Consider the following 16,972-nt stretch of genomic DNA (forward strand, 5'->3'; position numbering starts at 1 on the left):
TCCCCACCAATCCACTCCTTAAACGGAGGTAATTTGTAATTTGAAAATTGGCCGAGTCGTCCGCCGTGATCCGCTCAGTCAGACGGGACCCTCCCTGGCTCTCTAGTATCTCTGAGTAAATAATCGCATCGCCGCAGCTTCTGACGAGCGACTTACTCAGTCGATAAGATACTCTCCGCGAATGCACACCTGACTAGCATGATAGTGTGACAATGGCCAAGTCCATTGACGATCTCTCTAAGAAGAACAGTGACGACGACGCCATGGACGACGACAGCGAAGCACCGATCGGCTGCTGCCAGCGGCTGATGGCCTGCCTCCGCATCAACCCGAACCTAATAATGTTAAAAGTGACTTTATTCGTGATGTATGGAGCCACGGCTTCTTTGCTTCCGTACCTGACGATTCACATGCAAAGTATAGGACTCACTGTGCCTGAAATATCGTTTGTGTATTTGGCCTTGCCGTTTACAACCTTCTTAAGCCCGCCGATAACTGGTAAGTACTCCTCTGGCTGCAAATTTACACTCGAGAGCAATGAAAATAAGCAAAAGTACCCTTCTTGATTGTTCTTTAATGTAATTGATACAATGTAAAATTGTTTCATTACTTGTAGGTTTTCTGGTGGACCGTTTTGGGGAATATAAACCGGTGGTCATCACAGCTTTGATTCTAAACGCAGCGTTTCACCACTCATTGCTCCTGATTCCGCACCAAGAAACACCTGGGATGATGCCTTCGGCGTACGTCATGAGGGATCCTTACAAAAATAGCGTGGAGGTAACGATTGTAAAGTTAATTAAAAGAGAAAAATTATTGTCCTCGAAACTTTTGCCGCTATACACACCAATTCAATAAAAATTTTTTTTTTTACAATTAGATACATTTTTAATTTCTAAACCTAGTTATGAAAACTACCTCATATTCCGTCACCGTCTTTAAGTGAATTGGTCCTAGTTACATATATTAGGGTAAAGAGGTGTATACTAATGCAACACTTGTAAGAATTCGAGCAAATAGGCGTCATCCGGCAGCAGGACGAATTAATAGCCCGGTGGCAAAGTCTTAGCGCTCGGCATTATAATATTCTGCCGAGTGCAGACGGACCTGGCGAGAAGTTACTTAAATTGTATTTAGGTTAAGATTTTTACCGGATCGTTTTACAAGTTCTGTTTGTCTATTAATTTGTTTGCCATGCCCTGGGCTTAAATAAGCCCAAAAGGGTTGATAGAAAAACGACATATGTCATTTACAAAAAGTGCCTACTTACTGATCCTTCCCGTTTGCTAAATTATTTGCTAAAATAATATATTTATTTTACGTATTTTTTTACATTATATTATGTACGTTCAGTATGACAGCTGTTAGTACGTATTTGTATATGTACGTACCTATATGTAGTTAGTTACTCTAGCTAGTCACATCTTTCCATTCAGTGAAATGTTAACATAACGATAATAGTTTGTGCGATTCATATTTAGTTCCATTATTTCCACGTAGGGATAAATATTTGCATCACGATCCATCCGGCTGTAACGGACGCAGAACCGACCTATTACCTACTCAAGAACTTTTGAAGGGGCAACCTTTATTACTTGAGACAGGCCAGTATGGTCAAGGACCTAACAGATGATAATTTATAGTCAAATTACGATGCTCCCCTAAGCTATTTGAGTGGCAATGTCTTGTAATTTGAGCCAAATAGCGGATAAGCAGGTATCTGCATTGTCTATATATAAACTATGTAAAGCGATTCATTTTGTATGAACTTAGGCATTCATTGTTTTCACCTATCTATCGGATTTGGAAGACCCAAGTAAAACCACATAACCATTGACCGTTGGGTTTTGTTTGAGTTAGACGTTGGAGAAACGCGCGTACAAGGCGATGCTGAGTTTAATGACCAAGCCATTATTATTCCCGATGGTGTAATATGAGCTTATATGTATGTGTCCGCGGTGGACTAAAATAGGTTTTAAATTTAAATAATCAACTGAACACTAATAGGATGTTAGGCATCTTGATGAGTTTTATCATTACTTTATCCGCTCCAATGTTAATGTTATCACTTGAGAAATTACATACCTAGTTCAAAGATCATTGCGGACTTTCCAAGTAACAAGAGTATAAAGACCGTGCGTGTTGGGGGTCTCGTGACCTGAATGGAAAGCGAATACAATTCACACTTCCAAGCAGGTGCTGCTCCCTTCACTTCAGGCTGGCTCTATTTCGCATAGTAGGGTCTGCCATCTAGTGGCTTAAATCTAAAAAAGAAGACTTGACATAATGCTTTGCGCCAATGAAAAAGGGGGCTTCTGTTCTGCCGTCTAGAGTTCATGCACGCTATTTATAAGTATTTGGGGGTAATCAAAAAAGTTTTTTGTCGCAGTTAAACCGCGGCTCTTCTACTGATAGTTTCTCGACACAAACATTCACAATTTCATATATGTCGAGGCCAGATCATAGAAATCATTTTATGAATCATGATGTACTTAGCAATTATTTCATGAAATGATCGGTTGGCTACATCACGAAAAAGTTAAACCTAACCTAACCACCATCAAAAGCTATGATCTGGCCTCGACATATACACCTTATTCATCATCAGTAGGTACTCGGGGCTTTCTACGACACTTGCCCTAACCGCCATTATTTGCAGATCTGGTGGAGTCCGTGCCCCAGCAGAGAATGTCCCGACGAGGACGAACAGGTTGACTTCGTCCTGGACCGCTGCATCGACCACTGCTTACTATCCGAGCCGACGGTGAGCCCTGTAGATCCGTCGGACGATAAAGATGATCTGGACTTTCATATTAGCCGCAAATTCAAATCGAACGTGAGGTAAGAACTAGTAACGCTACTTTCCCTGGCTTTGCGAGATTATGGAACATTACAATAGAATCTTGCTTTATGACTGTTTATTAATAAGTCCTAGAGCCCTACTGAAAATGAAAGGTTCTGGTATGATGCATTAAATTAATTAAGTATTTTTAATTAAAAAGTTAACAGTTTTAGACCAAACCAGGATGCCTTGTTTGCATTCCTAGGAATTTTTAATTCTACTTAGTATTTTAAATTAACACTTTTCCTAAAGAATCAGGAATACATTTTATATAAGTACTTACTTTTAGTACCCTAACCTAATGACCTGATGTTAAAAGAGCTAAATAATTTATAGTTCTAATAAGAAATATGGTAACTACTTAAATTAGGATACTCTCTATTTTCCCTAAGTCTGTTTTTGTAGAAATTCTCATGTAATGTATTTAATGTATTTCATGATAAAAAGAGCATAATGATTCTTCGAGAGTAGTTATTATATTCAAGTCAATATTTATGTTCTACAATGAGTTTTTATGGTGTCTGCCTACCGAGAATAATTTTCGAGCAAACAGAGATAATATAAATTTAATTGTAGATAGACGTATGAAACTTGTGATCATGTACAACGTAGTAATATATAACTACAGTGGCATTATAATTATCTACATCAAAACATATGAAAAATATCGAGAGGAAAAAAATGGCTAAAAACAGAAAACAATTAAGAAAAAAGCACTAGTATTTTTTTATTCTGTAAAAAGTCTCAAATATGATTTTAATGATTTTAGTTTGTTCAATATTACTGATGACGAGGACTATAATGATGCAGCGTTCTTCCTGGTGGAAGTGCACGAAGATCTTGGAGATCCAAAGGAACAACTAGGCATAGAAATGGAGAGGGTTAAGCATTCTTAAAAGTTCTATCTTAATTGTATAATTTTTATTTGAACTATGTTAGTGTGCGACTCTCGAAAGTCACGGGTTCAGCCCCTTGGCTATAAACGCGAAGTTCATAAATCTCGAGCAAATATCTCCGTCACTCTATAATAACGCCTTAATTGGAGTAAAAGAAAAAGATACCTGAAATTTGGGAACTACGGTGTACGGTGTAGGCCCTCTGGCTCGTACCAAATAGTTATATATATGAAACAAGTGATGCAACCTTCCTATCATGGCACATTTTTATTCGATGGCGACAAACTCGCTTCTGAATTCTTGTAGATATTAATTATTTCTACTCGTCGACTGTAATGGTTGAATTAATATTTCGTATACCAAACATAATTGCGTACTTTTCATGTATGGTCTCCCAACTTACCTTTAAAAATTTCTTTCGATATGCTCTAGTGAACTACAATAAAAATTGACCAATCACGTACCGCCGCGCACCCATAGAACGGGGGATGGGCGGGCGGGGGCTCGCGTGTTTATATCTTTTTGTCTACTTAGATACTTACCAGTTTTCATTACTTATAGTAAAAACAATATTATTTTTGGTGACTCGTAGTAACAGTATTGTATACAATAGTGATATAATCAAGCTTTTCAATCTCATACCTCACTCAGGCAACTCAGCAAGCTTCGTTGCCTAAACACGGTACTCGACTGAAAAGCTCTCTATTATATCACGATTGTATAAAATACTATTGACTAACAAATGATGACTAAGAGATGTTTTTACACTACATCGTTGGCAAACAAAAACTGCTTAAAGTTTTCACTGCTTCTGTTATTACTAAAATTAATCAATATAAGCCTAACCTAAATAAGTCACACTTAGTTAAATTCGGGACATCTAGTCATTAAGATGACTGAGTAGACGTCCCGAATTTATCATGAGTTCCCGATTTTTAGCCATAGAATTTAACCATGTCGAGAAAATAGGGAAATCTAATTTCGGACAGTACTGGCATTTTTTTTACATGTTCATCAAAATAAGAAGAATCTTCACTACAGAAAAAAATCTGTTACAGGACGAAAACGAAACAATCACTGATTTTAAAACAAGATTCGGTGAAAAACTCCTCATAGACCAAGGAGTAAATATAACAGCATTAGATAAAGAGGACCTAAGATGTGGAGGTCTAGTGATGTTGCACAACATGACCAAATTGTCACAACAAAGACTCGAGAAAATATCCCGTGACTGCATTGTCCAAAAATGTGACTTCAGGTAAATTAATATACATGTTTTTCTATTCTAAAGTACATTACCATTTATCTATTGTAAATATAGAGGCTATCAAAGGATTAAGTGTGATTTATCGTCGGAATATTACAGGAAAGGCGGCCCCGATATTTGCCCACCAGATTATAAAGAAAGCGACGACAAAACTTTCTATATCTACTTCTTCCTGAGATTTATGGGAACCATCATGTTATCTGCCACTGTAACCATCATGGATCCCATTGCTCTTACAATGATACAGAAATACGGCGGTGACTTTGGCCGAGAAAGATTATTCTCCAGTATCGGCATGGCTATATTCTCTCCTATAACTGGCATGCTTATAGATATGAGGAGCAAACAAGTCGGTGAGTTAACGCCATCTCGTAATCGTTATCTTATATCAATAGTTTGTTGTGTTTACATCGGTTTGTTGATTGCAGGTTACACGGACTATTCCGCTGCATTTTACACGTACGACGTGTTGCTCTTGATATCAGCTATAACGGTAGCTGTGATGCCACTAGGGGCGAAATTGCCAGCAGATAATTTGCTACACGACCTAGTGAACATCATAAAGATGCCGCACATTATAATTTTCATATTTTTCCTGTTTGCCTTGGGCAACTTCTGGGGCTTTATTGAATCTTATCTATTCCTGTATTTGAAGGAATTGGGGGCACCAAACTTCCTGTTAGGTAAGTGTAGCAACAAATATAACAGAAATCGGGCCACTTTCTTATTCCATGTCACGTCTACTAATTAAAAGCAACGTTAAAAAGATATCCAAAATCTCTTTTTTTATATGAGTTGTTTAATAGTATTTTTATTGAAAATGGTTAACGACTGATGATTCATTAAAATATGATCCTTACTTTATAAATATAGGTAGGCCTTTAAAAGTTTATATCGCTCCAAAAAAGGTTTGTGCGCTTTTTTTAATTGTTTCTAAAACATAAAAATTCTTACGTATATCTGCAGGAATAACAGTGACAGTGGGTACGCTAAGCAGCATCCCATTCCTGTACGGCGCTGACGCCATCACGGCGCGCATGGGACACGTCAACGTCATCATCGTAGCCTTCTTCTCGCACGCTGCCAGGCTCGTCGGCTACTCATTTATAGAGTGAGTCCCTTCCTGTATTTTAAAACCGACTTCTGCCGTCATAGAAATAGAGACTTTAGGGTGGAAAACCTAAAAATTGTTGGAGCCTGCGTGACAGGTACCTACTTTTTAAGATCATGAGTTAGATGAGTACTGCGGATGCGATGCGGATGGAGTATTCTACAGGGCATATTTTTATAGTTTCTAATATGAAGCGAAGGAAGTAACCATCAAATAAACTAACGTAACTACGAGTAAACATACCGCCAAAATCATGACACATTGATTTCTGTAAACAAATGATTAATGTAACTGGCTCTATTAGGAAGTCATTGTGTTTCATTTGTGTAAATTATATATTTTTATTATGAAGAAGGAATACATTATACAGTGTATTCAATACAAAATTTCTAAAGTTCTTAGTGTGATGTATTTGAACAATGTCCGGTACCCGGTAATATGTATCACATTCATCTGACAGACAATGATATAACAATGCCGGTTATCTAAAGGAAACACTGTGGGTGTCAGCTATTTTACAATTTGTAGCAATGTGAAATACTTGGCAAGACCTTGGCAATGGCATGTTTGTAATAGTTAATCAGTTCTTACATGCCGTTGTCTCGTCCATCTTAACTAAACATGGAGAAGGAGCTAAGTGGTGCCTTATCAAATACACAAGTGCATTAACATTGTAGATAGTTGTTGCTTAATAGGTAAGTATTAATGCTATTGTTGTAATACGTTGTGGAAACTTGAAAAAACTTCACAATTTTGTCGGTTATTTATAACGTAGTTAAGGAGTTCAGGATGACACAGAAACTTTCGAAAATTAGGTAGAACCACTATAAGTTGACTTTATGCTGTCCAAATGGCTATATACCTAATGGGTATAGGCGAATGTTAAACCACTATAATGTACTAATTTTGAATTAACACTACATGAGACAACCGATCGAATAATGCCTTAAAAGTCTTGAACTGATTTGTGAATTGGTGTGTTTTTTTCTACGGTGAATATAGTTACCTATATCAGAAATCAGATTACATTTTTCGCCTTCCATTCTTGTCAATTAGGTATTACCAGGAGTCATAAAATGAAATTTAATAAAATGTTGCTTCGTTGATCGTTATTAGCATGACTATTCTCCATCTCAGGCAACATCAAACATTTGAATCACTATTGTCGTCACATTATTTGTATAATCTAGATCTGTAGATTTCTATTTGGATTTTGTTCCGTAAAACCTAGCAGACACTTGTGGAGTTTTATCTTCATCTTCATCAGCAGATAGGACGTTGCATCCTTTAACTCTATTTGCAGAATTAATGTATCCAGGGGCATTGTCAAGTTTATGAACACAACGACAGAATGTGGGAGGAATTCATATACACGTATACATTACAAGTAGGTGGTCCGATACATTGAACTGCATTAGACAAAGAGAAATAATTCTCCTATAGATATGTTGTTATTGTAAATCTCAACTCATATTACTGTTTCTCAATTATATCGGTAGATATCAAACTCTAAAATCACACATTCCTAATTGTCACGTGAAACATTTGAAAGTATATGACATGCACGTGGCATAATATGACATAGGTTCAATAAAGATTACTAGTATCCGTAATTTAGCTTTATTGTCCTACAGATACCAATGTTATGGTGACTCAGTAGTACTAACATGAAGTAATCGAAATAAAGTGTCACATCCATACTTCCTTCATTCTGCTAGCATTACTTATATCAGTTACTTATGCCTGGGTATGATCCTGTTCCTTTCTGGGTATGTTTTACCAATGTACACCCCTACGGAAAGGCTAGATAACTGAAAAGTTTTGACGACTTTCTGCAATTGTTGCACTTTATTTCCTGTCTACTTTTTATCGTTACGTCAGATTTTAAGAGTTTAATCTTTTATAATCTTGTCTAGATTCTCCGTAAGTTTCTTATTTGACTTGACTGCTACCTTTTTTTTATTTCCTTGGTCTTGCTTGTACATCCCGCGTGCGTTTTATCTTGTTCAATCTTTATGTAATACCCTTTAGAAATAACCCAATTTTTTTTTTCATCTTTTACATTTAGGCGACTGGTTTTCTGTTTATTGCTACAGGAACTCCTGGTGGTGTTTCCCCTTTGAGGCTATGGAGTCGCTTTCCGTCCACCTGATGTGGGTGGCGGCGGCAACTTACTGCGCTATGTTGGCCCCTAAGAATCTTTTAGCCACGCTAATTGGAGTGCTCGGGATGGCCCACTTCAGCCTTGGTGAGTTCCTTTGAGACGCTTGCATAATAAGTAAATCGGGGAATTGGGTAATGGGTAATGTAGCTAATAATACGATGAAAAGCTTGGAACGACAGAGATCTAGATGCTCGCTTGTTTGTTATTTGATTATACTGTGACGAGACTCGCAGTTTTTTTTTGTTTTCTATAGCCGCACCTTGTTTGATCCCATTTAAAAAAAGGATCTTGTCTTCGGTACATAAAATATGCGACTAATTTTGCTTTTTGATATTCTGCTACAAAAACCTTTTCGTCTTGCGCAGCATCATCTCTAATAAACAGGATAATTTAGTTCAGTTTTCTATACAAAAAAAAAAAAATGTGATACATTAGAATTGGATCTCAGACATGTTTGGAGTGCATTGTTATAATTAATTATATCAGGGTTTAAAATTATAATGAATTAAAATTAATTAAGATGTATTTTCCGGTTGCATGGGTAACACGCCCACCCAATTGATATTTGCTAGATAACATCCCCTCGAGTAAATATTGTGACTGTACCTAAGTACCTAGTCACCATGCACCTACATACGAGTATATTTCGACGAAGTCAACCACCTTCACAAAACGTAACAACTTTGTATGTTATCGATTAAATCCACCGGTTCACAGTATCATCAGACAAATAATAACGGTAAGAACATAATCGTTCTGCTAACTTCCAGATCTAAAATACACAAATGATTACCGAGCGCATTAAAATTGTTGACGTCATGTAAAAACATTGAGTTGTAAATTTTTTAAATCTTGTGATTTAACTTCGCGTACCTAGTTTGTATTTTAGTAAATATTAAGAAGGTAAAATAACTCTCTTTAACTACGAAAATAATGTTGGTAACAGGAAAATTGCTTTTAAAAGAATAACAAGTTTTTTAAAATACCATAAACACTTTTATGTTAACAAGTACGTTAACTTGGTAAAAAAAACCCTATGGTCCAATACACGATAGGAAGCTCTCCAATTGCAGCGGTGACGTCTCAAAAGGATCTCGGTGTGACAGTTGTAAATAACCTGAAGTGACAGTTACTTTTTAAGGTTTTTGATGTCCTTTTAAATTAGTCTGTGCAAAAAAAGATTATTTTTTCTTAAATTGTCCTACATATGTTTAAAACGGTAGGTTTAGATAGGTAACGTGTGTTGGAAAACTTAATAGGCTCTAACAGAAAAAAGTATCCCAGCTAATTCTGAAGAAAGAATATGTCACTAAATATAAATATTCTTATTGTTCGGATTTGCCTTTTATTTTAGGAAGAGGCAGCGGCAGCTTCGGCGGCGGTCTGCTCATCGCTTCACTAGGGACCAGAGAAGCATTCCGCTACATGGGACTGATCGCGTTCTTAGGAGGGATAATATATGGGTTGCTGCATTATTTCTGGCTCAGACATATCAACATGACATCACTGGGACGGCCTAGTGAACAAGACAATGGTGAGTGCCAACTTGCCAAGTGATCGACGACCGTATAAGAGGATACGGTGTAACCCTTTGACCGCCAAAGACACCAAATGACGCGCGAGGCTATCGTGAATTTCAACAAGGTCCAATATGAAGCGCCGCGCACGATAAGCGGGGCGTTCAAGGTGTTAAAAAAACTGACACATTTTTCAAAGACATGTTACAATAAGGTATAGAGTTCCTTCTAAGCAAAGAGTATTTGAAATAGAGGTGTATTTTCATAGAAAACTTTGTAGCAACGTAAATTTACTGCCATCTTTCGACACATGATTAAAACTTTTAGAACTTAGAACCATTTGAATTAGATCCTTATTCTTTCACTTATATGTGTTAAATTTGTTAAATATCAAAAAGTGGCACCATCTTACCAGGCACAACCTAAAGGTTATCGCTTTGATCTATTAGATGGCGCCACTTTTTGATATTTAACAAATTTAACAAATATCAGTAAAATACTAAGGCTCACAGTCAAATGGCGTTCTAAAAGTTTTAATCATGTGTCGAAAAATGACAGTAAATTTACTGTGGCTACAAAAAAATTATTTGACAATCCACCTCTATTTCAAATTCTCTTTGCTTCTAAGCTAAGCCTACACGCCAAGTGCTACATCAAGAGCATTGGCACGAACATAGCATTAGATAGACGGACGGATGTGTGTTTCACCGTCACAATTGCAGACTGTGCAGTAGGTTTGTTTTAATATTTTGCAATAGTACATTGTGCAACGAGGGGGGGTAAGTGAAATTTTGGATACGAGGGTGGTAATTCCCGACAGCTGCAGGCTGGAGGGAATTAAAGACCCGAGTTTGCAATATTCTTACCGCCGGAGTTACACACAATGTTTTTCATCACACTTTGTGAAGAAAAAACTAAATTTTAAGCGAAATAATTCTTAAATACGGTGACCTATCAAACATTCGTCCGCCATTTTGTATTTTCTTGACAGATTAGGTATCGAAGGCATTCAGCCACGATTGAAAATTATGTAAAAATATTTTAAAAGGCTGTTCAATTAATCAAATTAAATAATTTTAAACATAAACAAAAATATTAAATTATAAACGTCACTAATTTAAAAGTAAACTTACATAGTTCGTATGAATTAGTGACAGAATTAAAAGAAAAAGCTGTAAAGAGAGTTATAGATTTTTTTTCACAATCCATAACTCCCGGGGGAACCAGCCTTTGTCCTTTAGTAAACCTGCATGAAATAAGATCTTTTTCGAGCAAGTCTGATGAAAAGTATTTTTATCACCCCTATCATTTTGTAACTATACTTTTCTAATTCACTCTATCGCCTAAAGATTACTGCTTGTTACTGCTTTATTGATTTTTTCTGATTGACTCTCAACTGCCATTTTAGAAACACACCTATTTAATTAGACCTCGTTAACTGAACAAAAATAATACATAATGTTATTTAAGTTACTATCATCTCCAGAAAGTGGCGAAGGCGACAAGCTGAACGGAGAGCCATTGAGGAAAGATGCTGAGACCATGATATCGCTGGAAAGACTGCACATCATCACACGATTCAATCCTCTGGGATCACTGCATTCCTTGCCCAGAGGTTCAAGAGCTAGAGTAAGTTATTTATAATCTTGACTATATATTATATGGAATAGATAAGGTGAAAAGCTGTATTTTTGTTACCTATGTTATGTTTCGACATGAATTTCAAATGGGCTCTATACCTATAGTTCTAGCTAAGATCTAATCAATTTTAAAGTTTTTGCGATGCTTTTTTCTGTTTGTCATCAATACTTATTTAACAGTGGTAAGAAGGAATCTCTTCATTGTAAGTATTAATATTTCTTATTCTTGATGACACACTTGCTGTACAAAAAAGAGCGCTCTATATTTATTATACGTGTAGTAAATTAATTGAATTGCAGCCAGTAAATTAACACTCCAATAAATTTCCAGTTATCTCAAGGCGATATAAACGAGCTCTACCGCAGCCGCAGCGGCAGCAACAGCCAGCGTCGCTGCAGCAACATTGAGATATCACCCAAGACCCCACAAGGATCAGCCTCGAAGGTGGACCTTCTGCGGTCAGCGCTGGACATCGGCCATCAACACGGCAAAGGACATATATCCAATCCCATGCTGTCGAATAGGCCACCGCCACAGCTTTATAAGGTAAGTAGGTAGTTATGTTTTGTAACATCGAGATATCATTTAAGACTTCACAAGGCTCAGGCTTGAAGGTGGATCTGCTAACATCAGCGCTATAAATCGGCCACCAACACGGCAAAGGAGACATTTCCAACCCGCGCGCTGTCGAATAGACTAACCGTCACAGCTTTAGAAGGTACTTATGTTTCTTAACAACATTGAGGTATAGCTGAAGACCCCACAAGGCTCAGCCTCGAAGGTAGACCTTCTGCGGTCAGCGCTGGAGATCGGCCTTCAACACGGCAAAGCACATAATTAAGGCTGTACAAGGTTCTTGTGTTTTGTAGCAATATTGAGGCATAAAGCTAAGCCTTGAAGGTATGCTACGATTAGCGCTTGAGATCAGTTTCCATCATCATGGCAAGATTGGCCAGTCATGCTGTCCAGCAGACCGCCGCCCCAGCTAAAAGCTAAAGCTATACAGAGGGAATCAGCCACAAGTAATCAGTCAACCACGTTGACACTTCCTTACGTGGTATTAGCGGTAAATTTGGGCGTAAAAATTTATCTTTGACTTAGATATTTCCATATCCAGTGATCATAAATCATAATGAAGCTGTACAACGCTATCTTTTTCAGCTAGAAAAGGTATACTGACTGAACCTATTGTCGGCTTGATTTTTCTCATAGACTTTACACATCAGTACATTGCAATGTTTGCTTATAGTTTTTTAAGCCCCAACGCAAAAAGAGGGGTCTTAAAACGTTTGACGCCTATGTCTGTCTGTGGCATCGTAGCTCTCAAACAGATGGACTGATTTCGATGCGGTTTTTTTAACATGAAAGCGAGTTTCCTTGCTGTAGTTCTTAGCTATGTTTTATAAAAATAGATCGATTTTTAAATTTTATGGTTAGATTCATACTTATGATTATATTCATTGTATTAAAATAATAACTCGCTGCGCATTTCTTTTAGAGAGCAGGGTTTTTAAGGAGTTAGCGATCTAGTAAACGCTTACATATAATAAAATTAATGAGGAACAATAGCGACATGTCTAATGTCTATTAAAGATGAGTTATTTCTGGTTTTATATTTTATCAACAAAAACTAACACAAACACTACCTGTACCTTGAATGTTATATTTGTCTACTATCTTAACACTGACGCATTGATGCAAATTTATATCACTGATTATGTGTCAAAGCTATTTAATTTTCGTCGTCACTCTTATTATTATAAAATTGATATTTCTGTAGTAAACTAGTACTGACACTCGGCAACTCTTGCGTTGAATGTTTTTATTGTAATTTTTCTAAGCATATAGATATTTTTAGGTATTTATTGTACACCTATTACCTAGGTGCCAAATGGCATGGCCACTTTATGAATGAATTCATTAATAATATCCATATATATTTTTTATGTACTACATATCCGCTTTTTAATTTTTTTTGTATACCTACATTTCCTTATCAGTTAATAATACAGTATAATTAGCGCGAAAGATATATTTGCTTGAATGAGGTTGAAGGCCTGAAGTCTAAATATAGTTTCAAGTATTAATTACAGAAATATACTTTCAGTTTACATGTATTTATTTTAATGACAATATTGTTTCTTGGATTACTAGGCAGGTGCTTGTACTTTGTGACGTCCTAACTAATGTTAGGACGTCACAATGTACAATCATAAGCATACTCGTAAGCATAATCTTAGGTAATCCTAAGGTTATGCTTCTCTCTTCTTCGGTGATAGGTACAGTCAGCATCAATAGTAGCGGATGAAACAACGCGCCAAAAGTATCGGACATCCCGGATAACTTTTCCAAATATATATACATTTCTAAAATTCTCGTTCCAAAGTATATCTTTTACAGTCTTAGTTGTTATATATTAAAGACATCACTTTTTGTTAAGCTGTTACAGAATGGTAGATACTTATGAACCGTTATTTGATCCGCTACTTTTAATGCTGACTGTACCTACCTACTGTTATTTACAGGGAATACCATTATGAAGGTGCGTTGCCTGTTAAGACTAGATTGTCATTTTGAACAATCATCCTACCAATAACTTAAATATAAGGACCTACGTTGTGTAATCTAAACGTTGACTACATCTTCTTTCCAGCTCGCAAACAGTGCCCCGAAATTGACCCAACGCAACAACATCTCGCAGCCCGTCCTCAGCGAATACGACATGCGCCGTCGAGACTCCATCCCCGAAGAGGCCGAGGAAGACAAACTGGTCAGTAAACCCACAGCTGGTCAAGCCACGAGTAAACCTGCCAAAACTAAGAGTGGCCACATCCCCCCACCGCCGAGCTACGACGAAGTCATCCACGAACACAGAAAAAGTTGGCACTCCGATGACAGCACGCCCACTTAGGATTACAGTGGCATTTTGAATCTATGCCAAAGAGATGATAATGGCTGATTGACATAGATTCATAGATGATGAATACTATGAAAATGTAACTATTTTCGAAAAGAAAATATTTTGCAAAGTACCTATATTGTCTTAAAATGTGAAGTAAAAGCTACGTTGCCAAAAAGTTAGAAAAGTAATAATTAAATTAAACAGCTTGCTGGTCTGTGTCAAGTTGTAAAACTAATTTGTTTCATTTCTGTCTGAAAATACGAGTAAGTACGAGTAATAAAAATAGTTTCAAACCTATGATCCAGAAGAACAATGGTTGATTATTTTATAAGACATTAGTCACTTATCATCATAAGTAAATGCCATTAAAAATCTGTTATTTATAAAAACGTTTTGTACTAATCTTAAGCATAATTTTGTAAAAGGCTTTAATTTATATAAGGTGTAGATAGAAATTGCTAATATACTTTATGATTTCGTTTACAATTGTTTTATTAAAAACGTTAACATATAGGTATAAATGCGAAAATATCTATCAATAGATACGTTCTTAACAATTACATCTTGATATACATTTGTCTTATAATTCGTGTCCAGTTTCATAAGCATAAATAACTTAGAATACTGATTATATTAGTCAATCAAATAACAATTGATCATGAAACTAGACACGATAGTGATTGTAAAATTAAAGCTTAAACCCTAGTTAATGCAATCTGGCTTTCTTACGTTCTAAAATATGATAACCCTATTTCAATTTAGAGCTTTCAAAAAATTTTCTATTCACGATAGAATTTTCTCTTCAAACTTTTGAATTTTCACTTTCATTCTAAACAGGACTGATATGTTTAATTCCTGCTTATGTTACTTCCCTTTTCACAAAGTACCGTCTAACCACACATACGTAGGGTAGGTATTCATTCTACTCATTATCAGGGCAGTTTTTCTGGTCGGTTCTGATGAAGTAAGCGCGACTGATGTTGTTCTTGTCCAGAACAGCGTAAGCCTTTTCGAGGACTGACAACTCTGGGTTTCTGGATCTGGTGAGGATCCAAGCGTTACCTGTAACACAGCCAGTGTGATGATCAAATATGCAGTAATGTATGTAAATGTATTTTTAGACAATCTCTCATTATTTCCTTGCTTAATATTATTATCAGGTTATAAACAAAGAACACGAGAACAAGAAACACGAAGAGTAGCAAAGGGCTTAATTGCCTTCGTCGGACCAGAAATATAGGGTGGGCTTCTTCAGGACTCATTAAAAAGGAAATAAACAAAAAGTAACACGTATGGAAGACTCCGAAGTCATTGAATCCCCAAACGGCGGCATAGTTGCCATAATCTGAGTCCACCCAGTAAGGAGCTCCTTGGGTCGTGGACTCGGGAATACGAACGGCAGCCAAAGGAACCACACCGACAGCTACCCTTCGTCAAACTATAAACACAAATCTTACGTGTGTGGAACACTCCGAAGTCATTGCAGCCCCAAACGACGGCGTAGTTATCATAATCCGAATCTACCACCCAGTAGGGAGCTGAGAACACGAAGGGCAGCGAAGGGAACCGCACAGACAGCTTGCCTTCGTCAGAGCGCGATACTTGGTGCGCCTCGCCTTGGATCTCCGACATTATGCCCGTCCTGGAAGCAGATGGTGTTAAAAAGTTAATATTGTTTTGGTATAAATACTGCATTTCTAGAACTCAAGATCACTGCGCTGCACATCGCATCGCACCACTAAATACATGCGAGTAGTTAGCAATCCTTTCTGCATCGTCTATTCAGATAGTCATATTAGATCTTGTAATACTAGTAGGAAGACTTTTATGATTATACTTCATTGTAAACTGTTAATTGATAATAATACTTGACAATCCAGTTTTTTACATCTTAGAATTATACAAAATATTATGTTTGATATAGGTATACTTGAATAATTTTGAAATGTACCTAACAATCGTAAATAAGTTTTCGTCAAACTTACCATGATTATATTTGTCGATGGAAGGAAAGCATATAGTAATATGTTCAAAATTAAAGTTTTCTTAAAAATAATTTATTCTTAATTAATGTTATCTCAATATCACATTTGTTTTTTACAGCATGATTAAAACAGTCGTTACTTTTTTACAAGGATATCCGAGTATGTAAGAGCATAACAAAGAGACTGACAAATAAGAGTGGAGTCAAGCCGCATTTTGTATATGAGAAATCGCTCATTAGTATAAAGATGCGTATACGCATTGGAAAGCTGAAAACATGCGTTCGCATCATCATACTATCGAGTGATTGCTCATTGAAAAAACGCGGTTCGATGCTGATAGATGTGATTCCACCCTTATAATATAATACCTTACCAGAATCAATAGACGTTACCGTCACGTCACAATCAGCCTGTAACATCAGGTGATGGTGGGTATACATAGATATAATCAGGTGGTAAAAGTAAGATACAGTTATAACATCTTTCTATTCTTACATAAACCAAGAAAGGAATTACTGTTTTATATTGTCCTTGCCGCGCGATAAATGACGCGACTGTCATAGTTTACTAATTTAGACTCGAGTGAGGTAATGAAGAGGCAGACAAACACACGTAGACATCAGAGGGCGGAAGGGGTAGACAGTAGG

General features: G+C 36.7%; 2 protein-coding genes across 2 annotated transcripts in view; one reads left to right on the forward strand and one right to left on the reverse strand.

The window, feature by feature from the left end:
• The first annotated feature begins 140 nt into the window (after positions 1-140).
• Positions 141-14,826, forward strand: LOC133518784 (uncharacterized). Its single transcript, XM_061852485.1, has 13 exons — positions 141-498; positions 617-780; positions 2,660-2,841; positions 3,612-3,723; positions 4,797-4,996; positions 5,105-5,358; positions 5,434-5,688; positions 5,972-6,116; positions 8,213-8,364; positions 9,635-9,814; positions 11,284-11,426; positions 11,769-11,984; positions 14,092-14,826. Exons 1-13 carry the CDS (start codon positions 213-215, stop codon positions 14,347-14,349), a joined length of 2,547 nt encoding a protein of 848 aa, XP_061708469.1. The 5' UTR covers positions 141-212; the 3' UTR covers positions 14,350-14,826.
• A 416-nt stretch (positions 14,827-15,242) lies between these two features.
• Positions 15,243-16,972, reverse strand: part of LOC133518787 (uncharacterized) — a 30,072-nt gene continuing 28,342 nt past the window's right edge. Inside the window, exons 8-9 of the mRNA XM_061852489.1 lie at positions 15,798-15,982; positions 15,243-15,402 (exon numbers count right to left, since the gene is read on the reverse strand). Coding sequence (XP_061708473.1) covers positions 15,263-15,402; positions 15,798-15,982 — 325 coding nt within the window. The 3' untranslated portion in view covers positions 15,243-15,262. The remainder of the gene's footprint in view (positions 15,403-15,797; positions 15,983-16,972) is intronic.

The sequence above is a fragment of the Cydia pomonella genome, chromosome 6 (assembly GCF_033807575.1).
Source record: "Cydia pomonella isolate Wapato2018A chromosome 6, ilCydPomo1, whole genome shotgun sequence".
Classification (NCBI taxonomy): Eukaryota; Metazoa; Arthropoda; class Insecta; order Lepidoptera; family Tortricidae; genus Cydia; species Cydia pomonella.